Source organism: Rhinatrema bivittatum, chromosome 4 (assembly GCF_901001135.1).
Source record: "Rhinatrema bivittatum chromosome 4, aRhiBiv1.1, whole genome shotgun sequence".
Taxonomy (NCBI): domain Eukaryota; kingdom Metazoa; phylum Chordata; class Amphibia; order Gymnophiona; family Rhinatrematidae; genus Rhinatrema; species Rhinatrema bivittatum.
In genome coordinates, this window is record NC_042618.1 from 209,375,689 (window position 1) to 209,393,785 (window position 18,097).

At 44.4% G+C, this 18,097-nt stretch overlaps 1 protein-coding gene across 1 annotated transcript in view; it reads right to left on the reverse strand.

Annotated features, from left to right (window-relative positions):
• RBM5 (RNA binding motif protein 5) overlaps positions 1–18,097 on the reverse strand; it is a 255,667-nt gene that overhangs the window by 202,520 nt on the left and 35,050 nt on the right. Inside the window, 1 exon segment of the mRNA XM_029599640.1 lies at positions 14,321–14,390. Within this exon segment, the coding sequence (XP_029455500.1) occupies positions 14,321–14,337 (17 nt within the window). The 5' untranslated portion in view covers positions 14,338–14,390.

Below are 18,097 nucleotides of genomic sequence, written 5' to 3' on the forward strand. Positions count from 1 at the left end.
GCAGTTGGGGGAAAAAAAAAAAAAAAGCATTGGGGGGGACACGGACGGACTTGTCCCCAGGGAACAGGTTTTTCTTTGTATCTGGTGTCTTTTAAAGTTCCTTCAACTTGATGGGACACTGCGATAGTCTGAGAAAGATTTCTCCCCTTGCTTCATCAGTTTCCCTTAGTGGCTATCATTGCCTTCAGGTGTTCACTGTTCATTTTAGAGAGGTTAAGTCAGAGGAATCTGCATCCAAGCGGAAAGAGCAAGTTTGCTCACCGTAAACGGTGTTTTCCCTAAATAGCAGATGAATTAGCCATGCTGTCTGGGACGTCCTCTGTGCCACTAGGTGGCAGAGCTCTCAAAGTGAAAATAATTTTTGCCAGCGAGGTGCGCCTGCCTTCACACCTTCCTGCGCCACCTCAAGTCTCCTCAGTCCGTATCAAAGCAAGACAAGATGTACTGGTGGAAAAACTGTCCAGGGAGGCGGGAGGATCAGCATGGCTAATTCATTTATCTACGGAAACACTGTTTGCAGTGAACTTGCTCTTTTCCCGTAGATAAGCAGCATGAATTAGCCATGCTGTCTCTGGGAGTCCCCTGCTGAAATATTGAGCACATATAGCCCATATCATGTGTTCATGATAAAATGCACTCAAGACGTAGATAAACAGGCAGACAGTTTTTATGACTTGCTGTCACCGTGGGCAAGATGTGTGCTCCCCGAGAGCTGTGGTTCACCTGTATGCATTATCTGCAATCTGTCAGTGTAAGCAGTAGCGAGATGTGAACAGATGTTGCAAGGCCCATTGGGCTATGTTGCAATAGCCAGGATAGTCCGTTCATGGGGATGATGTAGTGAAAAAACCACAGCAGGAACCCGGTGTACTTTAGGGGTAGCGGGCAGGGCCTCTGTACGCTAATAGCAGAAAGAATGTAGCTCAAGATCCAGAAGACGACCATGCCCTTGAAGACAGGTAGTTTAGGGCTTTCGAGTTAAAGGATACAAAAATAAACTTCGAGGCTTTGCAGTCAGGAGTGAGACAGTGCTCAGTATCGAGTGTTCAGTTAATCTAGCGCGAGGAGTCTAAGCTCACCTTGGTAGGCCTGAGGTTTGGGGGGAAAAACTGGAGGGCGATGGTTTGGCTGATTTGGAAGCCGAAACCCTGATGGGAGGAAGGTGGAATACATATGCACCACAAACCTGCCACGTTAAAAACTCTAGGTCGGGCAGTTGGTATAATAGGACTTGTAGCTCGCTGCTGCGCCTGGAAGGTGAGGGCAACTGAAACAGCAATTTCCAGGAGGGGTATCTGAGATGACAAGTGTCTAGGGATTCATAGGGTGGGAGTATGCCTCTGTCCCTTCACCCTGTGTATATCCGCCAGATCTTATGGGCTTATGGCCTGGGACCAGAGATGCAGGACTCCCAGCATGAAATCTTGAGGCGAGTGGGGGCTAACAATTGGCTTCAAATTGAGAGGAGAATGGCAGGGTATTGCCCTGAGGAGGTGCAGCACATCTCGTTCCGCCAGTGGTTGGTGTGAGTAGAGGTTGATTTGGAATGAGATACGAAGAACCCCATGACTAGGAGAAAAATCCTAGAGTTGGATTATGAGCTGTGCAACTACCATGCAGTGAAATTCAGAGATGAGTGAAACTGGTGGAGCAGGGAAAAAACACTGCTCGGGTGAGGAGGCGTGGGTTGTTTGTCAGAGGGAGTGACTTCCATCGGTATCTGAATTAGGAAGGCGTACCTCGGCTGCCGGCTTGACACTAGAGTGACGAGAATGAGGCTCGTGCTATCTGCGCAGAAGGCAGGTTATGGGAGGGAGACGCTTGCCTTCCACAGTTTGTGCGGAATGCCCTCTGTGGTAGTCAGCAGGTAGTGGGGGATAGCTAGGAAAAAAGGGAAGAGTTTTCTGAATTTTCAGTTGCGAAGAGGTCTAGATGGTGGAGACCCCTTAGTGCAAAAGATTTTGATTTGTCACTTCCTGATGAAGTTCACAGTCGAAGGTATGAAATATTCTGTGGAGCTTGTATGCTCTAGAGTTGTTAATTACTGGTAGGTAAGTAGGGTGAAGGGAGATGGATCTGCTTTCTACCCCTTCGAGGATTCCTACAGCTACTCTGCAGGGGACTAGGAACCTTGTTTGGTCCTTCTTTGGTGATGTAGAACAGGGGAACCTGGTTGAGGTGGACCATAAGGAGACTGCCCGTGGAGAGCTTACCATGTTTGAAGAGTGTGTCAGGGTCCCGAGGTTCTGGGCGAGTCTCGTGTCACACCCATTTCCAGTGGACGACAGCTCTTGAATCTCTGGGTAGAAGCGTAGCATGTTAGACCGAGGGGTCGGAGAGGCCAGCCAGCCCTCTCAATCTATGTGCATGTTGGAAGTGAGAGTGTGACAGGAGTGGAAAAAAGGGGGGTGGAAGTACTATCAGGAGCTGAGGCCTGAGTGTAGAGACGCATATGCAGTGGCACGTGAGAGATGAGACAGAATGAAGCTGTCCAGTGATTGAGAATAAGGGTTTATCAGACTAGGGTAGTGGTTGACACTTGGATGCGACCAGCACGTGTTATCAGGACAGGCAGCCGGGGCTTCAGAAGCGAGGCCCTTCCCTGAATGAAGTCGAAAGAACCCGAAGAACTGTAAGGCCTGAATGGGATTTTACGGAGGCAAGGAGCAGGTGTAGACTGACTAGACAAGAAATGGGTATATGGGAAGATTGGTTCGCAGGTTGGATTGGTTAGTGGCAACCTGCAGGTATCCGCCCAGGTAGAAAAGCATACTGGATCCTGTTATAATTACTTGTAAGGGCTTACCTTAACTCTTCCAGCCTTCATGTTGACCTCATTCCCTTTTGGGTTAAAGTGGTCATAACTGTCACCTCTATATGGCTCACCCTGTTCCTACTTTTCCCCCCACGCAGTCTGGATCCCAAAGTCATTGGTGAAAAAAATTCTCTGCCCCAGAGATTCTTCCCTCATTAGGTATCTGAGTAGAGACGGGAAGGTTCTGGATGGCCGGAGGCTAGTGTAGTTCTTGGGAAGGAAGAAGTATTGGGAGGTGCGAGGGCAGAAGCCAGCAGTGCGGATTGCGGTGGTTCGGGGCGGACTAGGTGTGGGGGAAAGAGGGAAGAGAAGGGAAGCTGAGGGAGTGTATTTCCCGTATGATGTGCAGACCAAAGCTCTGCTGTAATGTGTTCCTGGGATATTTATTTATTTATAGCTTTTTTATACCGACTTTGATACAAATCAAATCAACTCAGTTTACAGAGAACTAAGATAAGAACATAAGAAATTGCCATGCTGGGTCAGACCAAGGGTCCATCAAGCCCAGCATCCTGTTTCCAACAGAGGCCAAAACCAGGCCACAAGAATCTGGCAATTACCCAAACACTAAGAAGAACCCATGCTACTGATGCAATTAATAGCAGTGGCTATTCCCTAAGTATAATTGATTAATAGCCATTAATGGACTTCTCCAAGAACTTATCCAAACCTTTTTTGAACCCAGCTACACTAACTGCACTAACCACATCCTCTGGCAACAAATCTAGATGAGTCCTCAGAGGCTGATGTCATTCTCGTTTGCTATGCGGGTCATCCCGTTGCCCCTAGTACAGGGGGAGCGGCTGCAGTCCTGGCCAATCGGATTGGGGCCCAGGCAGGGGGGGAACACCGGTCGTTTTCGTCCAGGCTGATGTAATTTGCCACTCTGGTAAACTGGATGCCCAGTGGACTTGGTGTTTTCTTTTTTTTTTTTTTTAAAGTCTGTGAGGAGAGGGAGCGAGCACTCCGCAAGAACTTAGTCACACGGAAAAAAACAGAGAAGATTTGAGGTTGCGCAGGATGGTAAAGGTAGGTGCACCTCACTGGCAAAATTCAGTTTAGCTTTGAGAGCTCCGCCACCTAGTGGCACGGAGGACGTCCCAGACTGCATGGCTAATTCACGCTGCTCATCTATGGGAAAATCCTCATTGTACTCTTTCTTCAAAAGTTTTGTCAGCAATTTGTCAGGCTTCAGCAGCAAAGACTTGACATGGAGGAGGAATTTCGTAGATTACAACTGGTGTTGACAGTTCCTTTGGACTGTGAGCATAGCGCACAGATGGAGCCTTGCAATCGCATAATGGCATCTGGCTCAGCAGCCACAGGCATATTTTCCTGTTGCCTGTTGAAACACCTTCCTCGTCTGTGCTTCAGAACTTAAGTCCAACCTGTTTTATGGCACAGCCACAGGCAGCAAGAAGTTAGTGGACTGAGCACCAATTCACCAAGAGCTAGTCTATGCTTTTCCCAATTCAGATATAGCGTGTGCCAGAGAGGAACTTGTGTGGATGGCAAAGGTTCCAGCATTTGAACTGAGGTATTAGTCAGCTCATGCTAAATCTGGAACAGATCAATGAGTTCTTGCAAGTGGCTCTCTTCAGGATGGCATCCTGATGGTTGAAGAAGCAGCGCAGTGGAACAGAGTATTTTCTGACATCTCTGGATTTTACAAAGTCTTCTTTTGACTTTTCATTCCGGACAGATCAGAGCTTCCTTAGCTTCACAATGCCGAATCAGCATCTTGCTGTTTTAGAGGCTGACCTTTGGGTTACAGGTTACCCCAAAGTATTTCTCCGCAAAGAAAGAGGGCTGCTTTCACCCTACCCAAGGCCTGAGGTAAGTGAACAAATTTTAAAGGTTATGAGCTTCAAGATTGGGACCTTGCGTTTGATGATCATGGCGCTGCAGATCGAGGTGCTATCTGGATTTAATGGAGGCATACAGCATATTTCATTTGGAGCGGGAACAGCAAAGATTCCTGTTTTGCAGTCTTGGGGTGCCATTTTTAGTTTCAGGGCCCAAGAACCTTTTCCAAGGTGATGGTGCTATTATTTACGGCCCTGTGCAAAGGTGGTGACCTAGTGCTCCCACACTTGGACACTTGACTGATACACGTAAAATCCTTCATGAGAGCCAACTGGCCACCCAAAGGGTAGTTCAGTTGCTACACCACGTGTATTCACGGTTGCATTATTTGCTTGTCCTAGATAAATGGTTCGCTAGAGTGGAGGCGGCAAGCATAGGTGTTCAGTCTTTCTCTAATCATTCCCCGGTTACTGTCCTGTTTCGGTGCGATCCTGGGGCACGACCACCATTCTTCGTGGCGCATGCGACTAGACCTCCACTTGGACGAGGCGTTTTGCGCCCACCTGCAGACATGCTGGAAGGAGTATGTGTTACTCAACTCCTCTCCAGATATCTCCTTGGCGACTTTATGGGAAGCAGGGAAAGCGGTACTGCGTGGGGAAATTATTGCATATGTGGCTCGGGCTAATCAAAGAAATGCAGAGATACTAGGTTGCACAGCAGTGTCATGTGGTTGATATGACCCCAGATGCTAAGGGCCAAGTTGATCAAGCACGGGAAACACTAAATTGTTTGCTCCATCAGCGAGCCTCTAAATCTCTTGGGTATAACCAATATAAACTCTATAAATATGGAAATCGGGCTAGTAGGCTCATTTCGTGCGCGCTCAGGATCAGAATAAAGTTACAGCTGGCATTAAGGACCGGCACAGTGTCCACCAGTCCACCCTAGTGGCTATATCCGCCCGGTTTCTTGAGTCTAACCAGCAACTTTGAGGCAAAGCATAGAGACCCGGTTACTACTGAGGCTCTGTTTCAGACACTTACCTGGCCCCCGCCTGACCCCCAATCAGTTGGGTGCTTTTAATATTCCCATTTCGGAACAAGAGGTTTATGCAGCAATTAAGAAGCTTAAGCTGGGGAAGGCTGCGGGCCAAGATGGTTTTGAGTCCAAGTTCTATAAGATCTTGAAATTTCTCCTCCTCAAGCCTCTTCAGACTTACTATAATGACCTACTAAAAGCGAAAACTCTCTCACCGGCCCTGAACCACTCGGTCATAGTTGTTCTCCCTAAGACTGGCAAGGACCCAGAGGTGGTGAGATCTTATAGACCTACTTAATGTGGATATCAAATTGCTGGCTGCTAAACCTGGCTGCGCGACTTAATGCTATACTTAAGATAAGAAAATGCCATACTGGGTCAGACCAAGGGTCCATCAAGCCCAGCATCCTGTTTCCAACAGTGGCCAATCCAGGCCATAAGAACCTGGCAAGTACCCAAAAACTGAGTCTATTCCATGTAAACATTGCTAATGGCAGTGGCTATTCTCTAAGTGAACTTAATAGCAGGTAATTCTCCTCCAAGAACTTATCCAATCCTTTTTTAAACACAGCTATACTAACTGCACTAACCACATTCTCTGGCAACAAATTCCAGAGTTTAATTGTGCGTTGAGTAAAAAAGAACTTTCTCCGATTAGTTTTAAATGTGCCCCATGCTAACTTCATGGAATGCTCCCTAGTCTTTCTACTATCCGAAAGAGTAAATAACAGATTCACATCTACCCGTTCTAGACCTTTCATGATTTTAAACACCTCTATCATATCCCCCCTCAGTCGTCTCTTCTCCAAGCTGAAAAGTCCTAACCTCTTTAGTCTTTCCTCATAGGGGAGTTGTTCCATTCCCCTTATTTTGGTAGCCCTTCTCTGTACCTTCTCCATCGCAATTATATCTTTTTTGAGATGTGGCGACCAGAATTGTACACAGTATTCAAGGTGCGGTCTCACCATGGAGCAATACAGAGGCATTATGACATTTTCCGTTTTATTAACCATTCCCTTCCTAATAATTCCTAACATTGTTTGCTTTTTTGACTGCTGCAGCACACTGAGCAGACGATTTTAAAGTATTATCCACTATGATGTCTAGACCTTTTTCATGGGTGGTAGTTCCTAATATGGAACCTAATATCATGAACTACAGCAAGGGTTATTTTTCCCTATATGCAACACCTTGCACTTGTCCACATTAAATTTCATCTGCCATTTGGATGCCCAATCTTCCGACCTTGCAAGGTCCTCTTGTAATGTATCACAATCCGCTTGTGATTTAACTACTCCTAATAATTTTGTATCATCTGCAAATTTGATAACCTCTCGTCGAATTCCTTTCCAGATCTCTCTCTCTCACACACACTGAAAAGCACTGGTCCAAGTACAGATCCCTGAGGCACTCCACTGTTTACCCTTTTCCACTGAGAAAATTGACCATTTAATCCTACTCTGTTTCCTGTCTTTTAACCAGTTTGTAATCCACGAAAGGACATCACCTCCTATCCCATGACTTTTTAATTTTCTTAGAAGCCTCTCATGAGGGACTTTGTCAAACGCCTTCTGAAAATCCAAATACACTACATCTACCGGTTCATCTTTATCCACATGTTTATTAATCCCTTCAAAAAAATGAAGCAGATTTGTTAGGCAAGACTTCCCTTGTGTAAATCCATGTTGACTGTGTTCCATTAAATCATGTCTTTCTATATGCTCTACGATTTTGATCTTGAGAATAGTTTCCACTATTTTTCCCCACAATTGAAGTCAGGCTCACTGGTCTATAGTTACCCAGATCACCCCTGGTGCCCTTTTTAAATATTGGTGTTACATTGGCCACCCTCCAGTCTTCAGGTAGAGTGGATGATTTTAATGATAGGTTACACATTTTAACTAATAGATCAGAAATTTCATTTTTGAGTTCCTTCAGTACCCTAGGATGCATATCATCCGGTCCAGGTGATTTGCCACTTTAGTTTGTCAATCTCGCCTACATCTTCCAGGCTCACAGTGATTTCATTCAGTTCGTCTGACTCATCACCCCTGAAAACCATCTCAGGAAATGGTAGCTCCCCAACATCCTCATTAGTAAACACAGAAGCAAAGAATTAATTTAGTCTTTCAACAATGGCCTTATCTTCCCTAAGAGCCCATTTAACCCCTCGGTCATCTAATGGTCCAACCGACTCCCTCACAGGTTTCTTGCTTCGGATATATTTTAAAAGGTTTTTATTATGAGTTTTTGCCTCTATGGCCAACTTCATTTCAAATTCTCTCTTTGCCTGTCTTATCAATGCTTATGTTTTATCCTATTTTCTTCAGATGGATCCTTCTTCCAATTTTTGAAGGATTTTTTGTCTAAAATAGCCTCCTTCACCTCACCTTTTAACCATGATGGTAATCATTTTGCCTTCTTTCCACCTTTAATGTGTGGAGTACATATGGACTGCGCCTCTAGGATTGTATTTTTAAACAATGTCCATGCCTGTTGAACACTTAATCTTTGCAGCTACACCTTTCAGTTTTTTTTTATTTTCCTCATTTTATCAAAGTTTCCCTTTTGAAAGTTTAGTGTTAGAGCTGCAGATTTACTTATTGTCCCCCTTCCAGTTATTAGTTTAAATTTGATCATGTTATGATCACTGTTGCCAAGTGGCCCCATCACAGTTACCTCTCTCACCAAATCCTGCGCCCTACTAAGAATTAAATCTAAAATAGCCCCCTCTCTTGTTGGTTCCTGAACCAATTGCTCCATGAAGCAGTCATTTATGTCTCTAGCAAGTCCTGATGTTACATTTACCCAGTCAATATTGGGGTAATTGAAATCTCCCATTATTATTGCACTGCCAAATTGGATAGCTTCCCTAATTTTTCTTAGCATTTCATCATCTGTCTGACCATTTTGTCCAGGTGGACGGTAGCATACTCCTATCACTATCCTCTTACCCAACTCACATGGGATTTCTACCCATATAGATTCTGAGCATTTAGTCTCTTGTATGATCTTTATCCTGTTGGACTCTATACCTTCCCGGACATAAAAGTGCCACACCCCCACCAAGTTGATCCTTCCTATTATTGCAAAATTTGTACCCTGATATAGCACTATCCCATTGGTGATCCTCCTTCCACTAAGTCTCTGTGATGCCAATTATGTCAATCTCATCATTTGCTGCTATATACTAACTCTCCCATCTTACTTCTTAGACTTCTGGCACTGGCATATAAACATTTCAAAATGTGTTTGTTTGTATTAACAAGCTGCTTTTCAGTTGTTAGGGATAATTTGGAAATCATTAGCTTCGGTGATTTTAGTCCATATAGGCACATGGACTATGTTTGCTTTTAATGGAACCTCTCTGTTGGGTTGCCCTAACTCTGTTTCATTAGTATCCTTCAAGGATACATTTCTCCGAACCATGCACTGCTGAGTGACTGTCTGCTTACCCCCTTGTTCTAGTTTAAAAGCTGCTCTATCTCCTTTTTGAAAGTTAGTGCCAGCAGCTTGGTTCCACTCTGGTTAAGGTGGAGCCCATCCTTTCGGAAAAGTCTCCCCTTTCCCCAAAAGTTTCCCCAGTTCCTTACAAAGCCGAATCCCTCCTCCCTGCACCATCGTCTCAGCCACGCACTGAAACTCTGGAGCCCTGCCTGCCTCTGGGGGACCTGCACATGGAACAGGAAGCATTTCAGAGAATGCCACCCTGGAGGTTCTGGTTGCCTGGGCCAAGCGGGTGCTATGGGGATCAGTTGTGCCTCGTCTGCCATACAATTTTGAATAGTTCTTGTGATGAGCGGTATGGGTGGAAAGGCGTACATTAGGTTCCCTTTCCAAGGAATCAGGAACGCATCTTGCACCACTCTGTTGGGAGTGCGCCAAAGTGAGCAGAAACGAGGAACTTGGGTGTTCATTTTTGTTGCAGAGATCTATTGTTGGAATTCCCCATTGCAGAAATAGACCTCGAACTGTGTGGGTTGAGAGTCCACTCGTGAGGATAAAACACCCGACTCAGTTGGTCTGCTCTGGTATTGGCTATTCCTGGTAAGTAAGTTGCTTGCAGATGAATGGAATGCTGATGAGCTAGTTGGAAGATCAGCAGGGCTTCCTGGTATAGGTACCACGAACCGGACCCTCCTTGCTTGTTTATGTAAACCATTGCCACCTGGTTGTCCATGTAAACCATCACTCTGCGTTCCCGCAGATGAGATTGGAACGCCTGGAGAGCGTTTCGTATTGCTCGGAGTTCCAATAGGTTTATTTGAATGTTTTGTTCCTGAGGAGACCACAGGCCTTGTGTTTCGAGAAAATACAAAATGAGCTCCCCAGCCCTTGCGAGATGAATCCATAGTAAGTACTACATTGTGAGGAGGTGGGTTGAACAACGCCCCTTTGGATAGTGTGGATTTCTTGAGACACCAATTGATGTCCGTTGTCATCTCTGAGGTGAGTAGTAGGCGTTTCATCAATGGTTGCGAGTATTGTTTCCACTGACGTTTCAATCCCCGCTGTAGAAGACGCTTGTGAAGTCTGGTGTTGGGGACTGTGAAGATGGCTGCTGCCATATGACCCAAGACTGTCAAGATCTGTCTTGCTGTCGGTTTGTGTGTGTGGATGAGAATTCGCAGGAGACATCTCGTGTCTCCTGTCCTCCAGTAGGAATGCTCTGTTGCATGTAGTGTCTAGGCAAGCACCAATGAATTGTACAATTTGAGTTGGGTTCAAATTCGATTTGTGATAATTGACTATCAGGCCCAGGCTGTTCAGCCAGTCTATTAATTGTCGAAGCTGCTCGAGTAACTTGTCCAGGCTCGAAGCTACTATGAGCCAATGGAAAGATTATCATTCCTTTCGGACGTGAGTCACCACTACTATCATACAACTGGTGAAAACTCTGAGCGCTGCCAAGAGGCCAAAGGGAAGAACTTTGTATTGGTAATGTTGATTCTTGTATTGAAAGCAGAGGTAGTGCCACGAGGACGGATGGATGGAAATGTGTATAGGCATCCTTCAAGTCTATTGAGCACATCCAATCGTTGGGTTGTAGGAGGGGTAATATGGATTTGAGGGACACCATTTTGAATTTCTCTTTGACTAGATACTTGTTCAAGTCTCAGAGATCCAGAATTGGACAGAGGCCTCCAGATTTCTTGGGGGATGAGGAAATATGGGGAATAAAACCCTGTGTTTCAGGCTGTCTGTGGAACAGCTCGGATTGCCTGTTGCTGCAGAAGCGTGGCGACCTCTTCTCCGAGTTGAGGATGATACTTCTTTGTTGATCAAATCTGCAGGTGAGGGAGAAGGGGTTTTGTGGTAAACTGAAGCTGATAACCTTGTTGCACTATATCAAAAACCCAGCGGTCTTATGTTATAGACTCCCATGCTGGGAGGTGTTGTGTAATTCTTCCCGGGGGGGGGGGGGTGCTTGTTGTAGTAGTGGTAGCTGTATTTTTAAAAAAGGAGTGCATTGATTTGATGGGGGCTGCAGGTTGCTGACCCTGTCTTTGGGTCCGTGGCTTGCCTCTTCTATTTTGTGGCTGTTGCTATTGTGTTTGTGGCCTTTGATAGGGTTGGTATGAAGGGTTTTTATAAGGTTGAAAAGAACGGTAAGGACGCCTTGAAAATGGTTGGTGTTGAGTATTTCCAAAATAGCGTCGGGAGGACGAAAATGAAGATTGTGTCATCAACGATTGGACTGCTACAGCTTGTTCCTTCAGTTGGGTGACTTCATGGAACCGCTCTCCAAACAAACTGTCTCCAGTATAGGGTAAATTATAGAGCTTGTCATGAAGGTCTTCCCTGATAGGATAGCATGGCTCAGACCTAGTGCTACGAGCTGCAACGGCCGTAACGGAAGCTCTAGAAGAATTTTCGAAGCCTTCATAAACTGCTCGCAGTAGGCATCGCAAGCATTCTTCCATTTCCTGGAGAGGCGGAACTGGTTTCGTCGTGGTGGTTAGCAGACACTGTCGCTTGGATGCATTCATACATGTATTGTATCATGTAGAATTGATGAGTGTGAATACGAGCAGCCAACATGGAGTTTTGGTATATCTTCCTACCAAACTCGTCCAGGGAACGATTGTCCCATCCCGGACAATCGTCCGCTGCATAGCGGAGTCCACCACTATAGATGTATGTGGTAATTGTGGTAAAATGTAGAGTGATGATTTTGGCATATGGAACTTTAGATCAGTTTTCCATGAAACAGCAGAAAGCGATTTTCGAAGGACATTATGCAGTACTGCTTGTGGAGGAAGTGATGTCTGTTCCCCTGGAGTATCAAAAATCTTCAGAAGGCCAAGTGTTTCTGACCTCTGGTCAAGTAGCTTTTGGACATCTAAATGTAGGATGGTCCCAAGTTTTTCTAAACATTTTGGGTATGATAAGTCTTCAGGAGGTGAATATGGTTCCTGCGGTTGTTCTGGCAGATCTGAAGGATATCCGGTAGAAGAAGATGGTGATGAGTAGAAGGTGACTCACCTGGTGATGCAGGCTCGTGAATAGGTGACTCGTGCACCGAAAGTTTTGGCGAGTAATGGCTCCATAGATATTTCCTTCCTGATCCTGTTGTGGTTCAGGAGAACTGGAGGAGGATAAGTGGGTCAATTGAAAGGAGGATTGAAGGTAGTCTAAGAACCCTGATAATGCCTCTGATAAATTAGAAAAAGCTTGTTGAGCTAATGGAGGTATCTTTGGACATGGAAAAAGAGATGGAGATGATGGTGAGTCTCTTAAGTCAGAGTTTGAAGGCAGTACTTTAGATCCTGGAACAGGAATCTGGTGGTCCTCTGCCACCTTCTTAGATTGTGGCTGAGGATTCTCTGCAAACCAAGAACATGCATATGCTTGTGACGTTTTGAACAGAAGAAGGAATTTTTACCACATCTTCTTCTGAGCCAGAGGTTTGCTGAGGCCTTTGTATGGTGAGACAAAGTAGAATCAGAGATATCATGGTCTGATGTGTGTTCTCTTTTGTCTTTTTGGACCTGCTTGTGCTTAGAATGATGGTGATGTCTTCCTCCAGAAGTAGAATGTTTCCTGTGATGACCTGAGGCATCAATGGACGATTTGCGTCTACGTTTTTTATTTGAGGAGTCAGATCTGTGAGCCTGCGTCAATTCCATTGAAGTTGAATGCTTTGAAGAGTGTCTACGTTTACGCGTCTAGTGCGTCTGTTCTGAAGATTGAGGAGATGGTCGGTCTGGGTCAAGCACTGAATGCGGTCTCACTGATTTTTGCGTCGGCCTCAGCACAGGTTGCGTCTGCTCCGGCGCCTCGTGAGTCGATCTCGGCAGTATATACGTTGAGTGTTCTCGGCGCCATTTTTTTTTAAGCTTCGTGCACAGGATTGCAGTGGCGGCCCAGATCCCTGGTTACCGCTTGGGGGTCGCTTGAATTAACGAGCCCGGATTCACTTTGTCATGGGATTGTTTATCTTCCAATCCCTTCGACTCTCCAGGCCTGAAGATTTTTGGATCTAGAGACGACGCTCTCCTCACGGTTGGGGCCTGGGTCTTTGACACTCCCGGCGAGGAGTGAGCTTCGGGGGGGGGGGGCATAGGAGCCACCTTCATCCGATTAAAGACTTCGAATTTTTTGTGCCTGCTGACGCCGGGCCCGCGGAGACATTCGGCTGCAGTTCTCAGTCGGCCTGAATGTGATCGGGCCCGAGGCACCTGTAACATTTATCATGTCCGTCTTGTCACTGACATGATTTTCCCGCATGGGCACGATTTAAACCCCGGCTGACGGCTCTGTTTCTTTGACATTTTCTGCTCTTAAACAAAAACTGCTGAGAAGAAAGCTCCACGTGCGATCCCGCGAGCGGAAAAAAACAGACTGAGGAGAATCTGTTACTTTCCTGCGCGGGAGCACATACGCAGCCGCAGAGGACACAAAACTCTAACCTCTGCTTAGGAAGCTCCATCTCCCATTCCCTGATGGACAGTTCTATGACAGCATGGCTAATTCAGCCCTGCTATCAACGGGAAACACAGCATTCTTATATATAACAATCTTATAATCTCAATTAAACATTTCAATAAAATGTATACTGTCTTCCACCACCTCTACTGTCATTTTCCTCAGATTCTTTCAAGTCTTATACTTATATACCAAGGACCCCTCTCCCATGTCTTGCCACCAAGCTTTAGAGTAACCTAAACAGCCACCAAAACCATAATAACTTCTGACCTAAACATCTGTGCTGGATTTTAGGGTTCTAACAATGGCTACTCTATAAAGATTACCCCAGCCTTCTTGGAAACCTGATGCGGTTATACTGCTACTGTACCTAGACTCTCCCTCCATCCTTGTTTTCCTTCTCCAGCTTAGTCCTTCCCCACATCCTTCTTCCCAAGACCCCTCCCCTCAGTATGTAACCAGCATCATCTTTACCTTTCATTACCCAGCAGCAGCTACAATGCTATGATTTTCCCCACAGCTGAAACCATAGCTATCTGTAGTCTCACATGAAGGTATCAGGTACCAAATTTTGGAATTTGTCACCTGTGCGAACTGGTGCCCCAAATTTTTCCATCCCCAACTAATACTGCAATTGTAAATACCTGCTGGAACACTAGTGTATTTCACATTACAAAACAGGTCCAGTAGTCAACATAAAAGATGTAAGTGTTGGTAATTGTTACATACCGTTTATCTGAACCCATGCTTCCTTGTCACAAGTCTTAATGCCAGAAGTTGGAATATCCGAGAACTGAACCTAAAGGAAAAGAAAAGGAGTAAGTACAACTTACATCAATTAGTTCCCTCTAAAGCAAGTTTGCTTACCATAAACAGAGTTATCCGCAGACAGCAGCATGAATTAGCCATGACATGTAGTAATGTCAACAGTCTGGCTCCTAGTTCACAGAGCTTTTGCTCATGCATAGGAATTTTCATGCATACTGCCTTCTGAGCCCCTCAGTTAATTGTAGAGCTTAGCTAAATCTAGTCGACTCTCTGGGGAAGGGGGCAGGTTAATTCATCTATGGAGAATCCATTCAGTTTACACTAAGCAAACTTGCTTTCACCATTGATAAGCAGAACTGAATTAGCCATGACATATGAAAAATCAAGCTAAAGGTTGTATGGCAGAGCACTTACTGAAAAAGCAACACCGGGACCCCCCCCCAAATTGAGATAGGATTACTGGGTGCAGAACTGCTTGCCCAAAGTTACTGTCACTTCTTGCCAACAGAGTGATGGGATGTAGATGTGAAATGACAACCAAACTGCAGCTTTGCAGATGAGGTCAACGGACACAGCTCTTAGGCAAGCCACTGAAGCCAACCAGATCATAGTAATGTGCAATACAGTCTGCTAGTTAGTTGGACAAAGTGCACTTGGCAACGGCTATTCCCAGTCTGTTGGGATTGTAAGAGATATGCTGGGAAACCCAAAGTAGTCCAATTCTCTTCAGAAAATAAGAAAAAGGTCCATTTGCAGTCCAATGAATTTAAGGCCTTCTCTTTTTCATGTGCATGAAGTCTTGAAAAGAATACAATGGTGCGATTCAGATGAAAAGCCGAAACTAATTTTAGCAGAAATTGTGTTAAGTGCAGAGCATCACTGTTGTGGGAAAACTGCACATACGATGAGTAATGGACCAACGCCCGGAGCTCACAAGCTCTTCGAGTCAACTTAATCGCAACAAAGAGCACTGCTTTCTACATTAGGAACTTCAAGGAAGCAGACTCCAGGTGTTCATAAGGTAGTTTCATGAAATATGCCAACATAACATTAAGATTCCATGGCACCTGGCCTTGTATGCCACAAGCCTTTCATGAACTTCAACACTAAAGGATATATGAATATTGGTTTCCCATCCAGCTGAACACAGTAAGGCATGAGAGGGCACTTTAACATAAGATGTACTGAAACCCGAGGGGGAGAGAGAGAATAAGAACTGAAGTGACTCCTTGTATTAACAGGCAAACAGGACCAGGGAGCTTGTCTGACACCAAGAAGAAAATATTTTCCTTTTAAATATATAAGCTCTTCGAGTTGAAAAATTCCTAGCAGAGATAATATCCTTAATTTCTTTGGATGACCATAACATTACTAAATACTCAGGTTGAGAGAGGGGAAGTTGAAATGACAGACAACCCTCCTCGAGTTAACATCTGACAGGATCCCAGGGAGATCGGTGGTTTGATTGACAACATGACAAGGTAAGAGAACCATACTTGTCTGAGCCATGCTGAGGCAATGAGGCTCAGGCACCTGCTCCTTGAATGCTTTCCACACTGATGACAACACAAACAGACGTGGTAGAAAAGCATAATAGTAGACTGGCATCCAATTAGAACAGACAAGCATCCAGAGCTCAGTAGAATCTATATGGGTAGAAATCCCATATGTGTTGGGTAAGAGTATAGTGATAGGATTATACTACCGTCCACCTGGACAAAATGGTCAGACAGATGATGAAATGCTAAGAGAAATCAGGGAAGCAAACCAATTTGGCAGTGCAATAATAATGGGAGATTTCAATTACCCCAATATTGACTGGGTAAATGTAACATCAGGACTTGCTAGAGATATAAAGTTCCTGGATGTAATAAATGATTGTTTCATTGAGCAATTGGTTCAGGAACCAACAAGAGAGGGAGCTATTTTAGATTTAATTCTTAGTGGAACACAGGATTTGGTGAGAGGTAATGGTGGTGGGGCCACTTGGCAACAGTGATCATAACATGATCAAATTTAAACTAATAACTGGAAGGGGGGACAATAAGTAAATCTGCAGCTCAAAACACTAAACTTTCAAAAGGGAAACTTTGATAAAATGAGGAAAATAGAAAAAAAACTGAAAGGTGCAGCTGCAAAGGTTAAAAGTGTTCAACAGGCTTGGACATTGTTTAAAAATACAAATACAAGGCAAAACGATTACAGTCATGGTTAAAAGGTGAGGTGAAAGAGGCTATTTTAGCTAAAAAATCATCCTTCAAAAATTGGAAGAAGGATCCATCTGAAGAAAATAGGATAAAACATTGATAAAACAGGCGAAGAGAGAATTTGAAATGAAGTTGGCCATAGAGGCAAAAACTCATATAATAACTTTTTTTTAAAAATATATCCAAAGCAAGAAACTGTGAGGGAGTCGGTTGGACCATTAGATGACCGAGGGGTTAAAGGGGCTATTAGGGAAGATACAGCCATTGCAGAAAGACTAAATGAATTCTTTGCTTCCGTGTTTACTAATGAGGATGTTGGGGAGATACCAGTTCCGGAGATGGTTTTCAGGGGTGATGAGTCAGACGAACTGAACAAAATCACTGTCAACCTGGAAGATGTAGTAGGTCAGATTGACAAACTAAAGAGTAGCAAGTCACCTGGACCGGATGGTATGCATCCTAGGGTATTAAAGGAACTCAAAAATGAAATTTCTGACCTATTAGTTAAAATTTGTAACCTATCATTAAAATCATCCATTGTACCTGAAGACTGGAGGGTGGTCAATGTAACCCCAATATTTAAAAAAGGCTCCAGGGGTGATCCGGGTAACTATAGACCAGTGAGCCTAACTTCAGTGCCGGGAAAAATAATGGAAACTATCCTCAAGATCAAAATAGTAGAGCATATAGAAAGACATGATTTAATGGAACACAGTCAACACGGATTTACCCAAGGGAAGTCTTGCCTTACAAACCTGCTTCATTTTTTTGAAGGGGTTAATAAACATGTGGATAAAGGTGAACCAGTAGATGGTAGTGTATTTGGATTTTCAGAAGGCGTTTGACAAAGTCCCTCATGAGAGGCTTCTACAAAAACTAAAAAGTCATGGGATAGGAAGCGATGTCCTTTCGTGGATTACAAACTGGTTAAAAGACAGGAAACAGAGTAGGACTAAATGGTCAATTTTCCCAGTGGAAAAGGGTAAACAGTGGAGTGCCTCAGGGATCTGTACTTGGACCTGTGCTTTTCATATAAATGATCTGGAAAGGAATAAGACGAGTGATGTTATCAAATTTGCGGATGATACAAAATCATTCAGAGTAGTTAAATCACAAGCAGACTGATACATTACAGGAGGACCTTGCAAGACTGGAAGATTGGGCATCCAAATGGCAGATGAAATTTAATGTGGACAAGTGCAAGGTGTTGCATATAGGGAAAAATAACCCTTGCTGTAGTAACACGATGTTAGGTTCCATATTAGGAGCTACCACCCAAGAAAGATCTAGGCATCATAGTAGATAATACATTGAAATTGTCGGCTGTGCTGCAGCAGTCAAAAAAGCAAATAGAATGTTAGGAATTAGGAAGGGAATGGTTAATAAAACGGAAAATGTCATAATGCCTCTTTATCGCTCCATGGTGAGACTGCACCTTGAATACTGTGTACAATTCTGGTCACCTTATCTCAAAAAAGATATAGTTGCAATGGAGAAGGTACAGAGAAGGGCAACCAAAATGATAAAGGGA